The sequence below is a fragment of the Daucus carota genome, chromosome 7, assembly GCF_001625215.2.
Source record: "Daucus carota subsp. sativus chromosome 7, DH1 v3.0, whole genome shotgun sequence".
Lineage (NCBI taxonomy): Eukaryota > Viridiplantae > Streptophyta > Magnoliopsida > Apiales > Apiaceae > Daucus > Daucus carota.
This window is the reverse complement of record NC_030387.2, coordinates 19,013,507-19,032,915: the sequence shown is the minus strand read 5'-3', so window position 1 is coordinate 19,032,915 and position 19,409 is coordinate 19,013,507. Positions and strand designations below refer to the sequence as shown.

The window sequence follows — 19,409 nt, the reverse complement described above, 5'->3', positions numbered from 1 at the left end:
GCTACAATCGTTGACTAAATTAGCCCCGCAAGACATTCTGTAAAATTTGCTGAATCTGTAAGAAATTGTGCTTCAATGATATTGGCTATATTGGTTGGCTATAATTTAAAAACAGTATGTTATTAATATTTTAGATCGTTAAATAGAAATATATCAGTTCAATATGGTAATAAATGACGTGCAATCTTCATACAGATTTTTTAGACCTCTGGAGGTTCGACAAATATATAGTTATCCACAGGAGGTTGACTAAAATTACAGACAAACAAAGAGGCATGGTTGGTTCGAGAGGTTGACTATATTTTTTATTTTTAGCATGATAACTCACATTTTAACTAAGGGTTTCTAATAGTTACGGATGCTCTTAATCCATTTATCACTTTTTTAGTTTAAGCAATAAACATTTTTTTTAAACTTAATCGGACAATTCATAATAAATACTGTATCAACGATTCTTTAATAATTGATATCTTCACTTTAAATGAGTATCACACTTGTATGATATATTTCTTTGACATTTGTGTATCTTCAATCCTTAAGACGATTATTTGTGAGTTAGGTAGCTTGACCAATAAATGTACATCGGACGGTAAAGAATCTGCAGTGGAATTGGATACAAGTGTGGGATAAATTGGACCTATAGTATTTTTAATGGGATTGACTATGATGGTTGAGTAAATTGAACGTGTAGAACATTGTGTAAAATTTGCTGAACCTGTAAGACATTTTGCTTGGATGATATTGGTTATATTGTTTAGCTAAAATTCAAAAATACTTTGTTGTTAATATTTTAGATTGTTATAAATAGAATTTATCATTTTAATATGATAATAAGTGATGTATAATTTTCTTACAAAGTGGATCGAAAAATATAGTCATGCATAGGAGTTGGCTATAAATTATAATTATAGACAAATGGAGGGTATGGTTGGAATGTCGTTTTTTGAAGGCGTTGGTTATAATTTTTATTTTTGGTATGTCAACTAATCTTTTAGCTAAGGGTTTTCAATGGTCGGAGATAGGGATGGGCATTAATCCCGACCCGCCCGATCCCGACCCGATCCCCGCACCGAATGATGCGGGGATTCGGGGATTTTTTCGGGTACGGGTCGGGGAACGGGGATGACTTTGAAAAAAAATCGGGGATCGGGCCGGGTACGGTTTTTCACATTCCCCCGGCCCGATCCCCGAACCGCGGCCCGATTTTCCCCGATTGTCGGCCCGATCCCCGACCCGATTATATTATATAATATATATTTATTATAATCATTTAGTAATATGTTTATATACCTCTTTAAGTGCAACTTCATGAATTTTCACATCATCTGCTTATTGATTTGGGAAAAAATTATTTTGATTGGAGTCGATCTTGGATCACCACATTCAGATTCTAAACCACCTTCACAAGTGAACCTTACATTTTACATGCCATTAAAAAAAAATTATTATTTGAATATGTCAGTATGTGTCTAATTAAATGTACACCATGCCACTATTATAATAATTTATTTTTATCTTTCGTGTTTATTAGCTTATTGATTTATTCAAAAACAAAAAATAAGAAGTTCTATGTTATATATTAAAATAAATACTCCAATTACTTGTCTTAAATTACTATTGCAAAATTATATGTGTTTACTTTAAATACACTTTATATCTAATATAATTAAATTTTTTGAAATAAATTTTAATATTATTTTTTTTGTCAGGGAAATAAATTTTAATATTTAATTCTATTAATATATATCTTATAATTAAAAAGGTCAAATCATTGAATATCTGTTTAAATTAAAATACTTAGGTACTAATTTGACATATTAGAAACTAATCGTAATTATAAATTTAAATATTTAAATAGAAATTTTAGCTTAAATTAAAAATCTCCGAATCACCGCGGGTATCCCCGAATCCCGATCGGGCCGGGGATGGGGATCGAAAAATAATCCCCGATGGGGATCGGGCCGGGGATGAGGATTGGGTTTAGATTCGGGGATCGGGGCCGGTTATAACAATCCCCGACCCGAAGGGGCACGATGCCCATCCCTAGTCGGAGATGCTTTAATAATGATAAACGATTATGAAAGATTATTAAGATTAAAATGCACCAAATATTTATTATAAGTTGAAAGTCGATACCGATAGAAAAGATTAAAATAACAAATATCAATCTTTATTACAAATTACTATTATTATTATTATGTTCAATTGCATTAAATTATCACAAAAATTTTAAAAACACACCCATCCATCAGATGCGTAAGCAGCAAGTGTTATAGAAACATGCATGTTGCTGTCGCGTATCAAATATATTTTCAACAATTAATGTGAAATCTACCTTTTACATATAATAATTATTATTATTATTTTATTCATAATAATAATAATAATAATAATAATAATAATAATAATAATAATCTATACAAACTATACTATCTATACTATAATAAGCCAACATGGTATAATTTGTAGTCCAAAATTTTAGTTATATTTTTTGGTTTGATACTCTCCTTTTAATACTACAAGTCTCAAATGTGGAGTCTATTACTATTATAAACAGTTTCAAATACTAAAAACACTTATAACAATAGATTATCATATAATATTTCATTAAAAAAGTTAGAATGATGTTATAAATAAAATTATAAACATATAATTTTGAATATATTTTTTTAACAAGAACTTTCATATAACTATTTTTAACTTTAACGTGTTCTATTTCAATATAACCATTACATAACTCTTTCTAACTCTAATCTTAAAAGTTATTGTAGTCAAAAAAACCAAGATTAAAAAATTACGTTGAAATTCGATTGATTAAATTACTGAAATTTTCAAAGGTATTACATAATCCAATTTTTTAGTTATAATTTTTGGTTTGGTACTCTCCATATATGCAACTACAACTCTATCACATTTAGAGGTCTGTTACTCTTACATTAAAGTTTCAAATACTAAAAATACTCATGATAATTCATCATTATATAATATTTCATAAAAGAATTATAATGATGTTACAAATAAAACTATAAATATATAATTTTAAATATCATTTTTTTAACAAGAACCTTCATATAACTCTTTTTAACTCTAACATATTCTATTTCAATACAAATATAATTCTAACTCTAATATATTACACGACAAATATCTTTTTACATAGTATACGAAATATGAAAAATTTGATTTTAAATTAATTGAATAATAATTATCACATATTAATAACAGAGAAATATTTATAAATAGATAATAAATTGTAAAAGCTAAATTTTTGTGAGAAAATATAATCAGTTTGTTAATATAATTTCATTAAAATTCAATTTATTAATATAAATACAAATAAAATGATGTTAAAATTTAAATTATAAATAATAAATTACGAACTATATAACCGCCTGCACGAGTTAAAGGCTGGTAAACTATACTATACTATAAAAAGCCAACATGGGTATAATTTTTAGTCCACTTTTCCTTCACGTTTTTTGGTTTCGTGTCGTCACGCTGGTGTTTAAAAACCGTGTCCCACAAGGGGTCTCTCTCCCGTTAGGACTCTCTCCCGCACAAGTCGAGCTTTCCGCTTGAAGTGAGTTGATCAAAACCTAATAGCAAAGTTTGAGTCGATAAGACTGATGCTGCTCTTTACTCTCCTTCCGGCCCTCAATTCCATCTGGGTTCTTTAAAATCATCCTCTTCTGTGTAAGCAATTTTACATCTATATCTTATTTTCTCATATACTAAACTGAATCTGCATTTTTCGAAATGGGGTTTAAGATATATATATATATATTTGTGTGTATGTATTGTGATTGTTGGTTGTTAATTTGGGTGTTTATAGATGAATGGTTATTGTTGTTGGTGATTCTTGAAAGACCCGTTTGAAATTTATGTGTATTGAGAATTTTTTACAGTCTTTTGTCAAGGTTATGGTCATTTTAAGGGTTTTCAGTGGGAAGAAGGATAAGATTGAGCCGTTCTTTGATATACTTGAGTTTCTTTGATTGTGTTTTTGCTGGATGATGGTAAAGATTGGTTCTTTATTTTGCTAGATTGGAATGTTGTTTTTGTATTTGCTTGATTGGGCTGTAGAAAGTTTCATCTAATGTGTGGCCTCTGCATCTGCTTTAGGATGATGTAGATTCTGGTTTTTATTCTGATTATGATCGTAAAGTTTGGTGCTTCTAACATATGCTTAAAGTAGTAGAATTCAGATTAGATACAGTTAGTGATAAGAAATTTGAACCTGTTTGATGTGGTTTTGAAAAAAAATAAATTTGTATGCTGTTTCTCCCATAGGGTAATTTAGATTTGTTTATCTAAATAGCGGGTTGTTTTAAATTATTTAACAATGGCCTATTATGTATCGAATTAGATGTACATTTATTTGATCCAAATGTTTCATAATACTGCTCAGTTTTTGGCTGATTAACATGGCGATGCTCAAGTACCCTGAGTGTGTTTCAATGAAAATAAGAGATTCTTGAGAATATATGAAGTTCTCAGTAATCTCTAGATTTAGGATAGATGGTAATAAATAATGATTGTCCATCATGGTCTTCCACAGTATGGTTATGTGGCTGATGCTGCTGACAACGGTTTTGTTTTGCAAGCCAATTCTCCGGTATCAGTTAATGGGAATCGACGAGAAGGGTATGCTTTGAACTATTATGGATCCTGTATTTCGATTATTGCATATTGATTAGTATTTTGGTAGGTTGTGGTACATTTTTGTATTGCTTGCTTCCTCAGACTTATATATCAGAACTTTATTAAATATTGTAAGCTTTGAGCTTGTCTTGCTTAGCTAATGATATGTTGGAGATAGTTTATTGCTGGCTTGTAGTTTCTTTAATAATGAATGCTTTTTTCAAAAGAAATTCTACGGTATTCATTTTGTTTTTAGTAATGGATATTGTATGTGTTTTTCTACTCAGAAAAAAAATGGCTATAGTCATGCAAAAAGAAGGATGAATAGTCGAACCAGTATGGCGCAGAGAGAAGAAATCATGAGGACCGTATATGTTTCTGATATTGATTAGCAGGTACGCTTCTGTGAGGTTTATCTGTTACATCTTCATTGTTAAATATTCATATTTATTTATGGCTGGTGGCTTCAGGTTACTGAAGAACAACTTGCAGCACTATTTATTAGTTGCGGGCAGGTAATTCCTTGCTTTATTATTTTCATTGCCAAAGACGAAATGACTGCTGACTCTAATACTTTAACGAAGGTTGTCGACTATCGTGTCTGTGGTGATCCCAATTATGTTCTCCGCTTTGCATTTATTGAGTTCATGGATGAAGGTAAGGTGATCAACTTACTGCTTGAGATGAATGGATGGATTGTTGAGTCTGGTTACATTGCAAAGTTATCTATTTGAGCTGCAGAGGGTGCAAGGAATGCTTTGGGTATGGCAGAAACTGTCCTTGGTTTTTATCCTGTCAGGGTGTTGCCTTCAAAAACTGCAATTGCACCTGTCAATCCAACATTTCTACAACGTGTGAGTATTTTGGTTCACTGTATTGAATTTCTTATTGCCCTGATAAAACTGACAGCTGAATTCGATCATGAAAATTTAACATTCTTAGTGCAAGATATAGACTTATTTTAATGTGTTTTGCTATGTCCTCCATTCTGAGGATGAAAGGGAAATGTGCTCAAGAACTATCTACTGCACAAATATTGATAAGAAGGTGATTTTGGAGTCGAATAAATTCTTTGGCTTTTTGGTGAATACCTGTTAGAGGAAAATGATAACCATATTTATACTTCCTATCTGATCCATGTTACGCAAGCAGATGTCAAACTTTTTTTTGAGACTTTCTGTGGAGAGGTTTGTGGCTGCATATGTTTAAGATCCAAAGTTCCCTACTTTATATTCCGAACTATAAGTTATAAAATATCTTCGCTGCCTTAGGTCTATCGCTTGAGGCTGCTTGGAGATTATCATCATTCAACACGCATTGCGTTTGTGGAGTTTGTAATAGTAAGCCTCTGTAAATTTCCAAATTTCTTCTAGGTCCTTGTGGCGCATATCTGTTTCTTTCTAGAGTCTGATGTAATGAGAAAGAAATCTCGCGTGCTTGCTTTGTATTAACTGCAATCCTGGATATTATAGTGGCCAGATAAATATTTCTTTATATTGAATCATATTGAAGAAAATGTAATCTAGATAGTGTATTGGTTTGCTTTAGTAAGTAGGGTTATTTGAGAAGAATTAAGAATCATAGTTTTTGTTTTGCCCTAAGAAAATTAAGTTCACTTGTCTAACTGTTGCATGATTTCTAATGACACGGAAGAGTAGGTCACTTCGGATACAGAGCCAATCTTTTTTCTTTTGAAAATTATACCATGAGAACTGTGTGTGTGTGTGTGTGTGTGTCTCAAGTGTCTTCTCCCTCATATCTCTGCGTTGCGACTTGCAGACTAATTTCAGGTATTTTTTCCCCTTTGAGCATGATATTAAACATTATCACCATATAAACAGCAATAGCAAGTGTCTTTCCAGATTTCTGAGAAATGAAGTAAGATCACTATGAGACTGAGTGAAGCCCAGGAATTGCAGTTCTTGGAGGACAAGCTAATAGTTCCCAGTCAAGTGGCACTACATTAAAGATGTTCCATACTCAAACTTCCGGCACATCATTTTAGAGAACAATGAAAACAAACCAGTGACCAACAGCAGAGACACTCAAGAGGTTTGTTTGTTGTAAACTACTTTTTATTTGACGCACTAGCAAATAAAATCCTGATTTATATCTTTAATCATGTGCAAAATATGTTGAATACTTTGCTTTTAAGGCAGTATTCTATACTTGTGTACACTTGGCGTCTTCCCTGATTAGATTTATCTGGCATAGTTAAAAGTTGTGGTTTTTCTTATTTAAGCTTTTGTCCGATTTACGTAATTAGCAATTTCCATCAAGAAACTTTCGAGACAGCCTGCAAAAGCCGCCCACCTACCCCACTTGGAAAATTTTTACATTTTTGTAGGGCTCTTCAAATAAATTGATTGTCTAATACCTTACATTTCAGCTGAGCAGTTTTCTACAATAAATTCTACCGTTCTTGCTAATTGATGATAGCTTGACAATAGGTTTTTCGGGGAAGATTTTCGACTATCGAGGAAACCTTGAAAGTTCAGAATTTTTTGGAGTCTGAGGATTTTTGTTTTGTAAGAAAGTGAATCGGTTTGAGAAGCTGCAGTAAAGATGTATAATAGTTTGATTGATTCAAGTATGAGGCCAGTATATATATATATATATATATATATATATATATATATATATATATATATATATATATTGATAATTTTCCGACCTCACATTCTCTTGCAGGCATGCTTAGAAGTGGATATAGTTGCATACGGAGGTATAATATTTTATATTTGGAGTAGAATTGTTCTTTTCAAATTAGAAGATATTTTATTAACTTTTATGCGTAATTTAAATCAGTTATCTCTTTGTTTATTTACAGAGAAACCATATAAATCTGGAAAATGAGTCTAAAAACTTGTAACACTCTTTTGTGCTAATTTTTTTTCTTGGATGTATAAGTAGTTTCAGACCCTCACTCGGCTGTATTAGAGCACCAATATATCCATATTCATAAAACGGTACTGCTTTTTGTTAATAACTATACCAAGTTAACTTGAAACTCGTGTATTCATTAAAGGATTGTTACGTCCTTCACTAAATATGAGTTTTCTGGTTCTGCAGAAACCCTGGCCAGCAATCCCTCATATGCCAAAGATACCTCAGCTTTTGATGTTTTTATTGAAGCCTGTCTTTCAATTTTTAATGCTGCTTTGGTTTCTTTGTGTTAAAATACCCGCTCCAGATGTTTTCATTGTACAGGTGAGTTTAATGTTGCAAGGTTTCAAATTTTTTGGAGTATCATACTGTGACATTAATATGGTCTTTTATTTCATGTTCTGTTGATAATTTTACAATAATTTATATACTATCAGCCATGAAAAAACGAAGAATGAATCATGCACGTAAAGTGTTTGATCTGAGAGTTGTTTGAAAAATTAACTCACTGGTTCACAGAATTAAAATCATTAGAATTGTGCAAGTTGCTTTAGTTATCTTTTCAACCAAAGTGTATGAAATCAGTGTGATATATAATTATTTATCTGTTTGAGATGCAACATTTTTTATACAAGTTTATCATGCCCTGATTTAACTGCAATTTATTTGTAGTAGAATTAAAATCATTAGAATTGTGATTTCATATTCTGCCTGCTACATATAGCAGATTATTATATAGATGAGTCGGATTGTTTTAGATTAGTAGTTGAAAAAACTTCAAGATAGCCTATGAAGTGTTATGGAGATGTAAGAGACTTTTATATGGCATGGTTGTGCATATCATATATCCTGCTGATTTAGATTATTTGATTTAACTTGCTGTGTTCTGTATTGTATAGATCTTTCATAAAATAGCCTGTCTGGTCCTATTCTTAAAGACCTTAGCCAGCTTATTTTTGGTGTCTAGACTTGTTATAAATTTATTACAATTCTGTAATGGATCAGAGGTTTCATTTTTACTGCTGTTTTCCTTTCAAATTTTCAGTATAGTATCACAGGATGGTGAGTTCACTGGATCTTAATGTTCTCCGTAGTTCTTATGCCGTCTACTGTAGTTATGCATGTTAAATAAAACAGTGCGAATATTAGAATTTATTATTTTTGTTACTTCTGATAGAAAAGTGTTATTGTTTCTATATCATCTTCACAGGTGGACAATCATCTTTGACCGATTATTGCACTTATTTTATAGCATATTCATTTGGATCATGTACAGATGTTAACAGTGCACGGCCACCAGATAGGATGTTGGGTGAAGTAAGGGGGAGCAGCTCAAGGTAAGATTTGATCTAAGATCTTATATATGGATTAGATTTATATTTTTGTTTTGATAGTTATTATGTTTATGATCTCTGTAGGTGTATGGCCTCATCATTAGTCCGTGCGGGGTTTGTAAGGGGATCTAGTGCTCAAGGGAATGGATGTTATCAGCATAGGTGCAAAAACAACTCATTAGAGGTACCTCTCTTAACTTCCAGTGTGTGATTGTGCACCCGCATGCAGTTTTGTGTTTGTCAATTGTGATATCAAAGGCTCTTATATATTCCATAGCTACTTAGCGAAGGTTCACTAAACCCACAATGTGACAGGGCTCAAGCTTATATTTTGACTGTAATACTCTACTATGCTGGGAATTGTAACAATTCTTTAAAAGAAAAATCATTCAACTTCATGGTATTACGGTCTGGAATAAGATGCCTTCTCAAGTACTCTACTTTCTCTGTATTTTTCGTTAACAAAATCAAAATAGTAAGAAAAGAAGTCCACTTAGACATACTCATAGTAGGTAAGCTGGAATGTGGAAAAGCGGAACACACACACTTTGCCTTGGAAAAGGAAGTTATATTTGTCAAGTATCAAATAAGGGTAAAGGAGTTTCCCAGGTCATGGAAACTATATTACTTTACCTTTTGTGCAGTTAGTGCCCTCCATAATCTGAACATTGTAACTAATGTATGCATATATTGTAGTATTGTACTGAGAAGGTAAATCCCATATTATGCTATTTAACTTCAAGCGGTTGTTTTTGGATAGTATTTTCTCTGTATTATTGTTTCTAAAGAAAAGACTTTTAGACTCTGAAGTGCCCAAATAGTCTTGAACTAGCTCAAATTTATTATTTGTAATTTAAATTTTAATAAATTGAAATTTGATTAAATTATATTAATCTACTGATATATTTCTTCTTCAAATTTAGCTGTTATGATATTATATATTCTATAAATTGGTAGTATAAATGATAAATATTTTTATAATCTATTTGTATATGCTTTTATAATATTAATATGTATATGTTTTTATTAAAAAACATAGAATAATCTATTATCTATATGCTTTTATAAAAAACATAAAAATATCTATTTTTATATATTTCTATAATATTTTTAATATCCATCTGTATGTATTCTTATAAAAAAACATGAAAATAGAAAGTATTACCTATTAACTTTCAAATTATAAATATAGCTCAAAATTTATTATTTATAATTTAAATTTTAATAAATTGAAATTCGATTATATCATGTTAACTTTTGAAGAGGGAATCAGACATTGGATAGCTTGAGCAAGGTGTGTAACTCCTCTTTTCAGGTTTCTATCTTGGCATAAAACCGACTCATATAATTATCTCACAATAATCACAAAAATGGAATCTTCACTATTATTGTTTAGTGACTATAAGATTATCAGTTGCATGGAGTAGTGGACTATATTTTTCTATTTGTGATGCCAGAGACAATTCTATCCTTAGAATATGAAATATAATCTGCGGTACTCTAGGCATGTGATATAAGTAAGATAGTAATAGTGCTATTCTAAATTCATTTAAGTTGGCTTACATAATACTACTGAGTTTTGACATAGTGCAACTTTTCATTTCTTCGAACCCGCTAAGCTAATTCTTATAAAGGGAAAAACTCTTACTAAGTCCTAACTCTGCCTTACATTTGAAGACCTTCGATAGAACTGTTTTGCTTCACCTTATGTATATTCTCTCTCTGTGTATGCATGATATACACACTTGATTAAGGTTTGGTTTGTTTATCCTCTTTTGTAGACGGTGTGTACAGTATTAAGTGTTATAGTCGGAGGCTTAGTAGCAGAACATTCGGTGTTTGGTTGCTCAACAGGACTTCTCTGACGTGAAGAAGGTCGGCCACATGTCCCGTGTGCTAATCCTTGGAGATTCATCAAAATTGTATTTATTGGTTTTTATCCCATTTTTAAAATTATTTTCAATTCATTTTTATGCAAGACTTATAATGCAAAGTGATTTAGACACTTAATATTATTATTATTGGTAAGAGTCGTTTTTTAATTGAGTTATCCAGGTTAATATGTGGAATAATCTTATACTGTCAACTTTCACATGACTTTAATATGTTGGTTTATTCACTATGTGGCAGATCCTTTGACGTTAAACTTTTCTTTATTGCCTTACTTATGAACACTAACCAGTCCACTTATTGCACCCTTTCTGGATGCTCCCAATACGATGAAGAAAAATAACGTATTGCTTTGATAAAAACTTCGGCACTGAAACCTGATGTATCGGTCCCTGTATGACACAAGATATGCTACACAAATGTTGTACCATAAAAATATAGTCACCATAGACAACTAATGCAAAATATATTTCTCCAACACATCGACACTTTAGCCCTAGCTTTGCTGGAAAATAAAAATATTGATTGTTCGTACTAATAATTTATAATATAGATGATAACCAATCGGTTAATAAAATTTAATACAATTTTATTTGTTAATAATAAAACACTAATAAAATGAAATTAAGCTTATAAATAATGAAAATAAAAAATATGGTCGCCCGAACGGGTTATCTATATAATCCTAATTTGTGAATACAAAGGATATGCCAAATGACCTTTTCTGCCCTTCATTTTATTTTCTTTGTATACTGCCCAGGGTGCTACACGTAAATAAACAAGCTGCTTGGATCATCCACAAGATAACGGGTACTGACCCAGTTCAAATTGCAACTGCTTCCAGCTTTAATTACCAGAGGATCCGAAATTGAGCGGGCGATCCAGAATATTTTTCGAATTTGATGGTCTGTTATGTCAGCCCATAATCTCAGGAGTTATTTTCCGAATTATTTCACGAGAAACTGCTCCCGCTGAAAGGGCCATTAATCATCTTTTTACTGGCAATTTTGAATCATATATGAGGCAAGTATCTTATCTTTCCATTTCCATCATTCCATGATCACGCTTCATCTTTCTTGCTTAATGGATCAGACGGGTTTCGTCGTACTACAAGGCGAATGTAGTGTCCTCTTTATCCATTATCTCCTTCTTCTCAGATTGGTGAGTAACAACAACTGCTTTGTGTAATTCAAAAGTTTCGTCTCAGTTTCTTGAAGATTTGCAGATTATCATGTATCCGTCAGATTCGGTTGGATTATACTCTTTGTTTTTTTTGCTTCGTGTTTACTAAAATTATAGTCCAACTGTTCGAAGAAATGCTTCAAATAATTATCTATGCATAACTGTATTTTTTTGTTAATTATCTCACAACACATTGTTGTATCAAACAAAGTTTTATATTTTGTTCTTGGTAATATAAACTGGTATTTCAGATTTCGGTTTGTTACAATTAAAATTCACCTCCTTTGAATTTTCCTGCAGTAAGCACATTAGGAGCAAGTATCTTCACATCTCCACATTTGTGATAGGATTCGCTTTTTGTTCCAGATGTACTACATTGCCTGAATTTGTTGATTCTTGGGCCAAAGAGCTCTTCCTTTAGTATCAGCAACAGAATGAAGCTTATGCACAAGCTTAAAAATACCTTTAACAATGCTTCTGACTAACCTACTACGACAAGGTAGGCCAACTATATCTAGACTATGTTTCTTCATTTCTTTTATGAGGCACTTTTATCTTTAAACGGTTCAAATATAGATTAGTCTGCAAGTTGGTTTAAGACTTTAAGGTACATTACGTATCAGTTGTTTTTTGAGCTTAAGATAAAGATACTATATATATGGCCAAATCACTTACACTCATTCTTTTCCTGTTTTGTTTTTCATGGATACTATTAGGGCACATCACATGGTCTATTACAGACATATCGTTCTTGCAGTTGGTAAATCATGGGATTTTAGAGGAGCTTTTACAGAGATTGAAAGAGTAGAGAAGGTAGATTTACCTCCACTTCTCTATGAATTTCTGGTATATTATTTGTCATTAAGTCTATGAGTACATATATGCAATTCGAATTACACATTTGTACCTGGATGTTAAGTCCAACCACTATAGTGCAGGTTTCTCCTTCCAGGTTATTATAACCAATGATGTAGTTGCTAATGTATATGGATTCTTCTGATAAAACACCTTTAATCAAAGTCATCTTGGAAGATTTTATTGGAGCATTGTTAGAACTATAGTTTTTATATTGGTGATGAGCATATATATTAAATTTTGTTAGCATATGGTATTTGGTACAATCCTGTTAAATTATTTATTCATTGTGCTTTACAACATGTGCATCTGCTCTGACGACCTTATTTTATGTGGATTATAGGTTCCGAAAAACAAACTCTTATAATTGGTCTACATAGAGTTCTCCTGCTCAAAATAATATTATGCCTTCTTTCAGTTGCTCTGTATTTTTATTAAGTTTGGTAAATAAAATTGGCCCGGGATGAGGAAAAAGGCAACCTAAAGATCATGTCCTTATAATTTCTTTTTTTTTAAAATCCAAATTCGTGCTCTACAATTTCATTTTTAAGTTAAGTGAGAGGCCTTCGTGATAATATTTATTTGATGAGGTCTAATATTTTGTTTATTTAGAGATCAATTTACTCGGTTCTAAATTAAGTAGTCAATAAAAGATTGATGTATAAATGTGTGTCAATTTTATTATTTTTGAGGCATGTGCAATGATGTATTTGATAAGTTCTCGCATATTAATAATTGTGCCCTCAAAGGCAGGGCTTACAACTACACAGCTTCTCTTGCATTCTCTGCCGCAACAATTAATTCCCAGCTTCTGTTTCCAGGTTTATTACATGATGATGGTTCACAAAGGACGGAAGGCGTCTGATAAGGAGGCAGTGAAGAATGCTGACTTAGCAGATCTGGATGTGGAAGTTTCTGACCAAAACATAGAATCTGAAGACGATGTAGAAGTTTCTGACCAAGATGTAGAATCTGTAGATATTCTTGATGTGGAAGTTTTTCACGCAAATTTAGAATCTGAAGAGGATGATGGTGATATAAAGCTAAGTGTATCCGGCAGTATATGACAGAGCTATCCTACTTGATAAACTTTGGAATGTCAGCTGGCCAGAGAATGTTGATTGGATACACAAGTTTACTCTTGATTATAGTCAAAAGAAAGAGGTGGATGTGAATGACGACCTGAACCAAGAGCTATCCTTTTATAACCAAGCTCTTGACAATACTAGAGAAGCTTTTACGAAATTGAAATTTAATGAATATTTATTTTTGAAGGCCTACAGATTATTATGCTGAAATGGTGAAAAGTGATCATCACATGGAAAATGCTAGAGACGGCTTTTGGCAGGAAAAAAAAAAGAATCTAGGAAGCAGAGGAGAGAAAGAAGGCTAGAGAGAACAAAAAGATGTCAAAACCAGTCCAAGCTAGAAACAAAAATAGAGGGCTAAGGAAAAGAAGAACAAGATTGAATCTGTTAAAAAGTGGAGGAAGCAGAGGCAACAAAATGGGTTCCCTGGGGTTTAAAAAGATTTTGACATCGGCTTATCGTTTGAGGATGGATATATATTTGAAAGCTAAAATAAAAAGAGACATGGGGTGCATCCTGGTGATCGTTCTAGAGGCAAGGCACGCCAATGTGCTGGCAAGGGTAAACCAGGAGCCATACAAATTCTTCAGCAGGGACATTAATTCAAATTCTTCTGCAGCGACATTAATTCAAATTCTTCAGCGGGGACATCGAACTGAAGCCATCTTCTGTTTTCATCGGAGTGTAAGCAGTTGCTATGATGTTTTATTATGTTGTAGTTGTCATGATTTTCATAGATATTTATCAAACAGGTAGGAAAAGATCTGCCGTGTCCTGTTTCGCCGCCTTCTATCTGGGATAGTGAGTTTTTTTAACCTTTCTGACATTCGCTTTTTAGTCCGTCTTTGATGCGTTTCTTCATTATGTATTGTTTTTTGAGGGTCCATCTTCCTTATATTTTCTGATTCATTATGTAGTCCAGAGGAGACATGGTGTTAACGAAAATCGAGTGCCTGGTGATGTAAACAATGAGAACATCGAAAATGTCGATCCCAATTCACATACTGCATGTGCGGGAAGTAATGGTAAACCCTTATTTTGAAGATTTTAATAATAGATTTTAGTCCATTAAACCTTTTAATTTTTTGTATTAATTTGTCCGGTGTAGTTTTCAATCTGCTGGATCCAACCGTATGTTATTGCACTGTATACAGTTTTTACTTTTCTTAGCCTTTTTCATGTTCATTTTGCAGAGGAGTTATGATATAAGTGATTGATAAGTTTGAAGTTCTGAAATGTAGGTTAGGCCCAAAGCAGACATTTGTATACATATTTTATGATCTGCATAGTTACTAATGGCCTAATCTCTGGACTATTTCTAAAGTCGGGTCGAGTGTACTACTTGATCACCAGCGTTTGTAGTCCATGAATCTGAGTTGTACAGGTTTCTCCTTTTGTACATATATACCTTTGTTTTCCACTTTGTTTTCCATATATCAGTACACTTTTGTTAAAAAAAGTATATAATTCAAAAGTAAGACTGGTTTTTTAAATCATCTCTGTGCGTGTTCACATCATATAAGATGGATTGAAAATTTAACCATGTTTCACACTCTTTCTTCTTCATTTAAAATTCAAATTTCACCCTCGCTGTCCTCCTAGCATTCAATGGAGCAAAAAGGTGTGTATTGTGTCTGTTTCTTCTTCGTTAATGTTTAATTCTTCTGTAATGTTGAATGTATTATCCGGCTTAATCACGAACAGGTAGTAAGCGTGCACCTTTGGGTCCTCTGTCTTCTTCTTCGTTGTTGTTTTCGTGAATAAACGTTGGAGCATAATAAATCCTCACCGTTTCAGGACGAAAGAGTTGTCACATGCCGAACTCCTCTTCTATGTCTAATAGTTTTCTGCCTCTAAATGATGTTCCTCAATCGACTGAAAGCAATGATCCAAATACGGGACCGGTTTCAAGCGGACCTTCAGGTTAGTTTCCCTGTCTTTGTTGTACAGCATTAGGCAATCAACTTCGTTTCAAGAATTTAGTTTCTTTCTTGAGTAGATTTGATAATAGCAAAGTGGTTCTCCAAGCTCCCTTCTTGCATAAATTCATAGATAAGAAGTAGCTCTTTGTCCTCCCAGCAGTATGCAACCAGTTTCACAAGATTAGGATGAGAAAGGCATCCTAAAAAGTTCAATTCAGACTGAGAAAATAACAAATATTTAGCAGCACCAAGAGTAGTTATTTAAAGATCTGAAAGAAGAAACTGAATTACCAAATTGGACAGAAAATTGGAGTAAGAATCATGTCCACGACTCATTAGAATAGATTACTTTTTAACTTTAGAATTCTTTTTCACACAAACTATAACTTTTGCGATATAGTTTTTAATCTTAATTTATGATTAACAATTTTCTGCTCAGGCACTACCACTGTTGGTTGTAGTCATGATTTTTTGACGCCATCACAGAGACGGCTACATGGCGTTGATCTATCTAAAGTATCAACTCCAACACCAAGTAATGTTCTTTTTTGATGCTAAAACTCTCCAAATTATGGCTTTTATGTGTTTGATTGTGATATTTTCACCCTATTTTGTCAATAGTTTTGTATCGGCAGTTTTAGCAGCAAACATTAACCAGCAATTTATTACCAAGTATCAAATCATCATGATTCAAATTAGTTAGTTTATTTCTTTGTTTAGTGATTAACTTAGATCCTTGAAAACAGTAGATCATATATTTGTAGCTGGCACTATACTCTTCAAATTTAGGCCTGCAAATGTAAAATATTTTGTAAGCCTAAACCATAAACTCTTATTCAGAGAATCGGAAGTCACATTTTATTCTTTTTCAATTGCAGCTTTAAATGTAAAAATTTTATACTGGACTCAAGTTAAAATCAACAGCTAGGAGGACTAAAAGGGCCTGTGACCTGCTATTGAATTAGTACCATTTTATGCATATAAAATGGTCATCAGAATTGATTGTGTTAGTCCTAATCTTTGAATTTACAGAAAGTGCAAATATATTTATGAATTATCTACACATATTGCGTTACTTAATGATGTATTTCCAGATTTTAGAATTGACCTTCTATTTTGGTTGCATGCTTCTCGTGCCCTGTGTTGTGAAGTATTATGGTCAGCTTGGAAGAAATGAAAAGAAAAAGAAAATAAAATGCAGAACATATTATGTAGAGACGGATAGTTAAATTATGCAGGACACTGAATTCTGAAACAGTGATGATAGTAGAAGCTGCTATTGGCCTAACATTTGTCTCGCATCGTTTCATTTTGTAGTCGAGGACTGCATCAAGTTATTATCTATTTTTTTCACCAGCCATGTATTTGATGAGGAGATGATATAGTAGTTCATTTTAAATTTAAAGAACTATAACTTTGATGGTTTGTAAATCTTATTATCCATGTTTACTCTTAAGACATAACAGGTTTTCAAGACAGGCTCGGGACTCAAAGTCCAACTGGAATTACACAGAAGGGATTCATAGGTTCAAGCCAGGCATCAGGTATTTATAGATCACGTGTTCTTATTTTCTGATGCATAGTTCAATATAATCATGACTTTTTAATTTAGTCAGCTCAAAGTTAAGTGATGCATTTGTAATTTTAGTTACCCTTATCATTATTTTGTTTGATTTTAAGTTTTATTCATCTTTTTCTTGATTATTATTGTGAGTAAAGTTTTATTTCAACAATTCAGATCTATGGATTTTGATTATTGTGAGTAAAGTTGTATTACAAATGTTGAATATGGATTTTGATTTATAATTAAATAGTCTCCTGATTGCTTTGGTGGTGTTGATCTGTCATGATAAATCAGTAATAAAGTTTTTCTACATTTGATCTATATAATTGATCAGTTATAATTGGATAATTGGATGGAGTCCTTAAGCTTATACTGTTATGCATGTTACTCCAGGCTTAGGGAACTACCATGGCCCATGGTGTTAGCTATCTAGAAAAAGAATGGTCTAGCAAGTGATAGGCTCTTTCTCTGTATATTTCTATACTCTCTCACTGTATACTTATATATAAATGCTGGATTTTCTTCTCACACGGGTCCTAAGTGATCAAAAAAGAAAGAACTCATCTTCTTTCTTTTTGGAAGAAAACAAGAAAGATCGGTTATGTGTTTTTTTAGTTACTTTTTTGTATATTCAAGTTTTTACCTTGAAGAGTACATTCGTAAGATACTGATGATTCTTACTGCTGATGGAACTCATGATTATCTAGGTTGATCCTGCAGTTGGGGCAGCTCTACTGGCTTGGAATTACTTAACTAAAGAAACAAATGAGGAATTTCATAGACAGCCATAGTGGGATATGATAATAGTGTATAGTTACATAGGATGAAATTTAAGATTAATAGGTGGTTGCTGAGGAAACTGGTTTCACCAGGGATGAGATGATTAGCAGCTAGGGATTCAAATTTTTTGAATACTCATGAAGTTGGTGGGCATGAAAAGTTGCAAAGTGCATGTGGGAGTTGTTCTGAAGTGTCCAAAGCAGGCTGATCAAGAATAACAATAGTAAAGCCGGTCTTTAGTGAAAGTTGTGAGAATTGTCTTTGTTTCTTTGCTCTGGTAGTATGCCTGATAAGCAGGACCTCTGGTTACATAGATTAAATTGTACTTTCATATTGGGGTTAATTTAACCTAAGGTGATCACTATATGCAATATGCAGTATAAGAATTTATGTGGCAGCAATTGTACTTGATTTATCTTTGATTTTTTTTAATCATATTTTCTCATATTATAAGACTTTTTATAAAAATATTTGATTATATAGTTATTATAACATTATAGTTTTTGAATAGTGTTAATAATTTTATGATCAAAATTAATTAAATTTTTCAGCAAAACTTTTTCTTAGGCTAAATTTATTCTACAAAATAATTTAAAAACATTTGTTTTATAAATATAGATAGGCGTGTAATTTTCAATAAATTTTAGAGAAAAACAAGTAATTAAAAATTATATTTTCTTAAACCAACCAAGATTAAAGTCTCACTTATTTTTTTCACAGTATCATCCAAAATAATACCTTCCTATGCAAAAAAAAAATATTAAAAATGTCAATATCAAATATCCGACTTCTATTTTTATCATCTAAAGCATATACAAATATTTCAAGCATATGGTCGTTGAGATGTGCTCTTCATTTTCCGCAATTTTAATTTTTAATGTCTAATAAGTCGATTATGCTTCAACATTGTTAATCTTGGTTAATATTATTAGTTTTATCGCGCACATGTTTGATGATCGATATATTTATATTAATTTAACAATAGCTATTATACAATTTTTTTGAAATTTCCAGCAAGTCTTTTAAAAAAAATGTTATTGAAATAAAAAAAATTATTTGATATTGACAAAAATCGAATCTAAATTTATGCATATTAATATTTAAATATAAATAGATATAATGTGTTCAACACACTGTGTTCAAGTTAAATATTAGTTGTTAATATAAATGTAAATAGACGAAAAACTTAAAATAAAATAGTAAAAAATGCAAATATTGCGTTAATCATAATAAAATGATGTTAAAATTAATTAGAAAAACATAATAA

The 19,409-nt window shown here is 31.9% G+C and overlaps 1 protein-coding gene across 2 annotated transcripts; it reads left to right on the top strand.

Annotated features, from left to right (window-relative positions):
* Positions 1–3,495: 3,495 nt before the first annotated feature.
* On the top strand, positions 3,496–18,521 carry LOC108192493 (uncharacterized). Of its 2 annotated transcripts, XM_064081372.1 has the most exons (24): positions 3,503–3,693; positions 4,559–4,644; positions 4,929–5,036; positions 5,112–5,156; positions 5,226–5,298; positions 5,383–5,981; positions 6,421–6,693; positions 7,333–7,366; positions 7,555–7,610; positions 7,714–7,851; positions 8,738–8,864; positions 8,946–9,045; positions 10,643–10,736; positions 11,512–11,912; positions 12,234–12,432; positions 12,650–12,746; positions 13,610–13,952; positions 14,064–14,560; positions 14,629–14,677; positions 14,794–14,901; positions 15,674–15,799; positions 16,238–16,333; positions 17,256–17,342; positions 18,070–18,520. In XM_064081372.1, exons 18-24 carry the CDS (start codon positions 14,195–14,197, stop codon positions 18,072–18,074), a joined length of 837 nt encoding a protein of 278 aa, XP_063937442.1. In that variant the 5' UTR covers positions 3,503–3,693; positions 4,559–4,644; positions 4,929–5,036; positions 5,112–5,156; positions 5,226–5,298; positions 5,383–5,981; positions 6,421–6,693; positions 7,333–7,366; positions 7,555–7,610; positions 7,714–7,851; positions 8,738–8,864; positions 8,946–9,045; positions 10,643–10,736; positions 11,512–11,912; positions 12,234–12,432; positions 12,650–12,746; positions 13,610–13,952; positions 14,064–14,194; the 3' UTR covers positions 18,075–18,520. The 2 variants fall into 2 exon arrangements, with proteins under 2 accessions (XP_063937443.1, XP_063937442.1); XM_064081373.1 differs by having other exon boundaries at positions 3,496–3,693; positions 13,610–14,560; positions 17,265–17,342; positions 18,070–18,521.
* Positions 18,522–19,409: the final 888 nt, after the last annotated feature.

What these genes read in the sequence shown, in the direction of transcription:
- LOC108192493 (XM_064081372.1), top strand. Translation starts at nt 14,195, where the DNA reads ATGTCAAAACCAGTCCAAGCTAGAAACAAAAATAGAGGGCTAAGGAAA. An exon ending in GGTTTCAAGCGGACCTTCAG is followed by an intron (nt 15,800 to 16,237) that starts GTTAGTTTCCCT and finishes TTTTCTGCTCAG; the next exon opens with GCACTACCACTGTTGGTTGT. An exon ending in AGTATCAACTCCAACACCAA is followed by an intron (nt 16,334 to 17,255) that starts GTAATGTTCTTT and finishes TTTACTCTTAAG; the next exon opens with ACATAACAGGTTTTCAAGAC.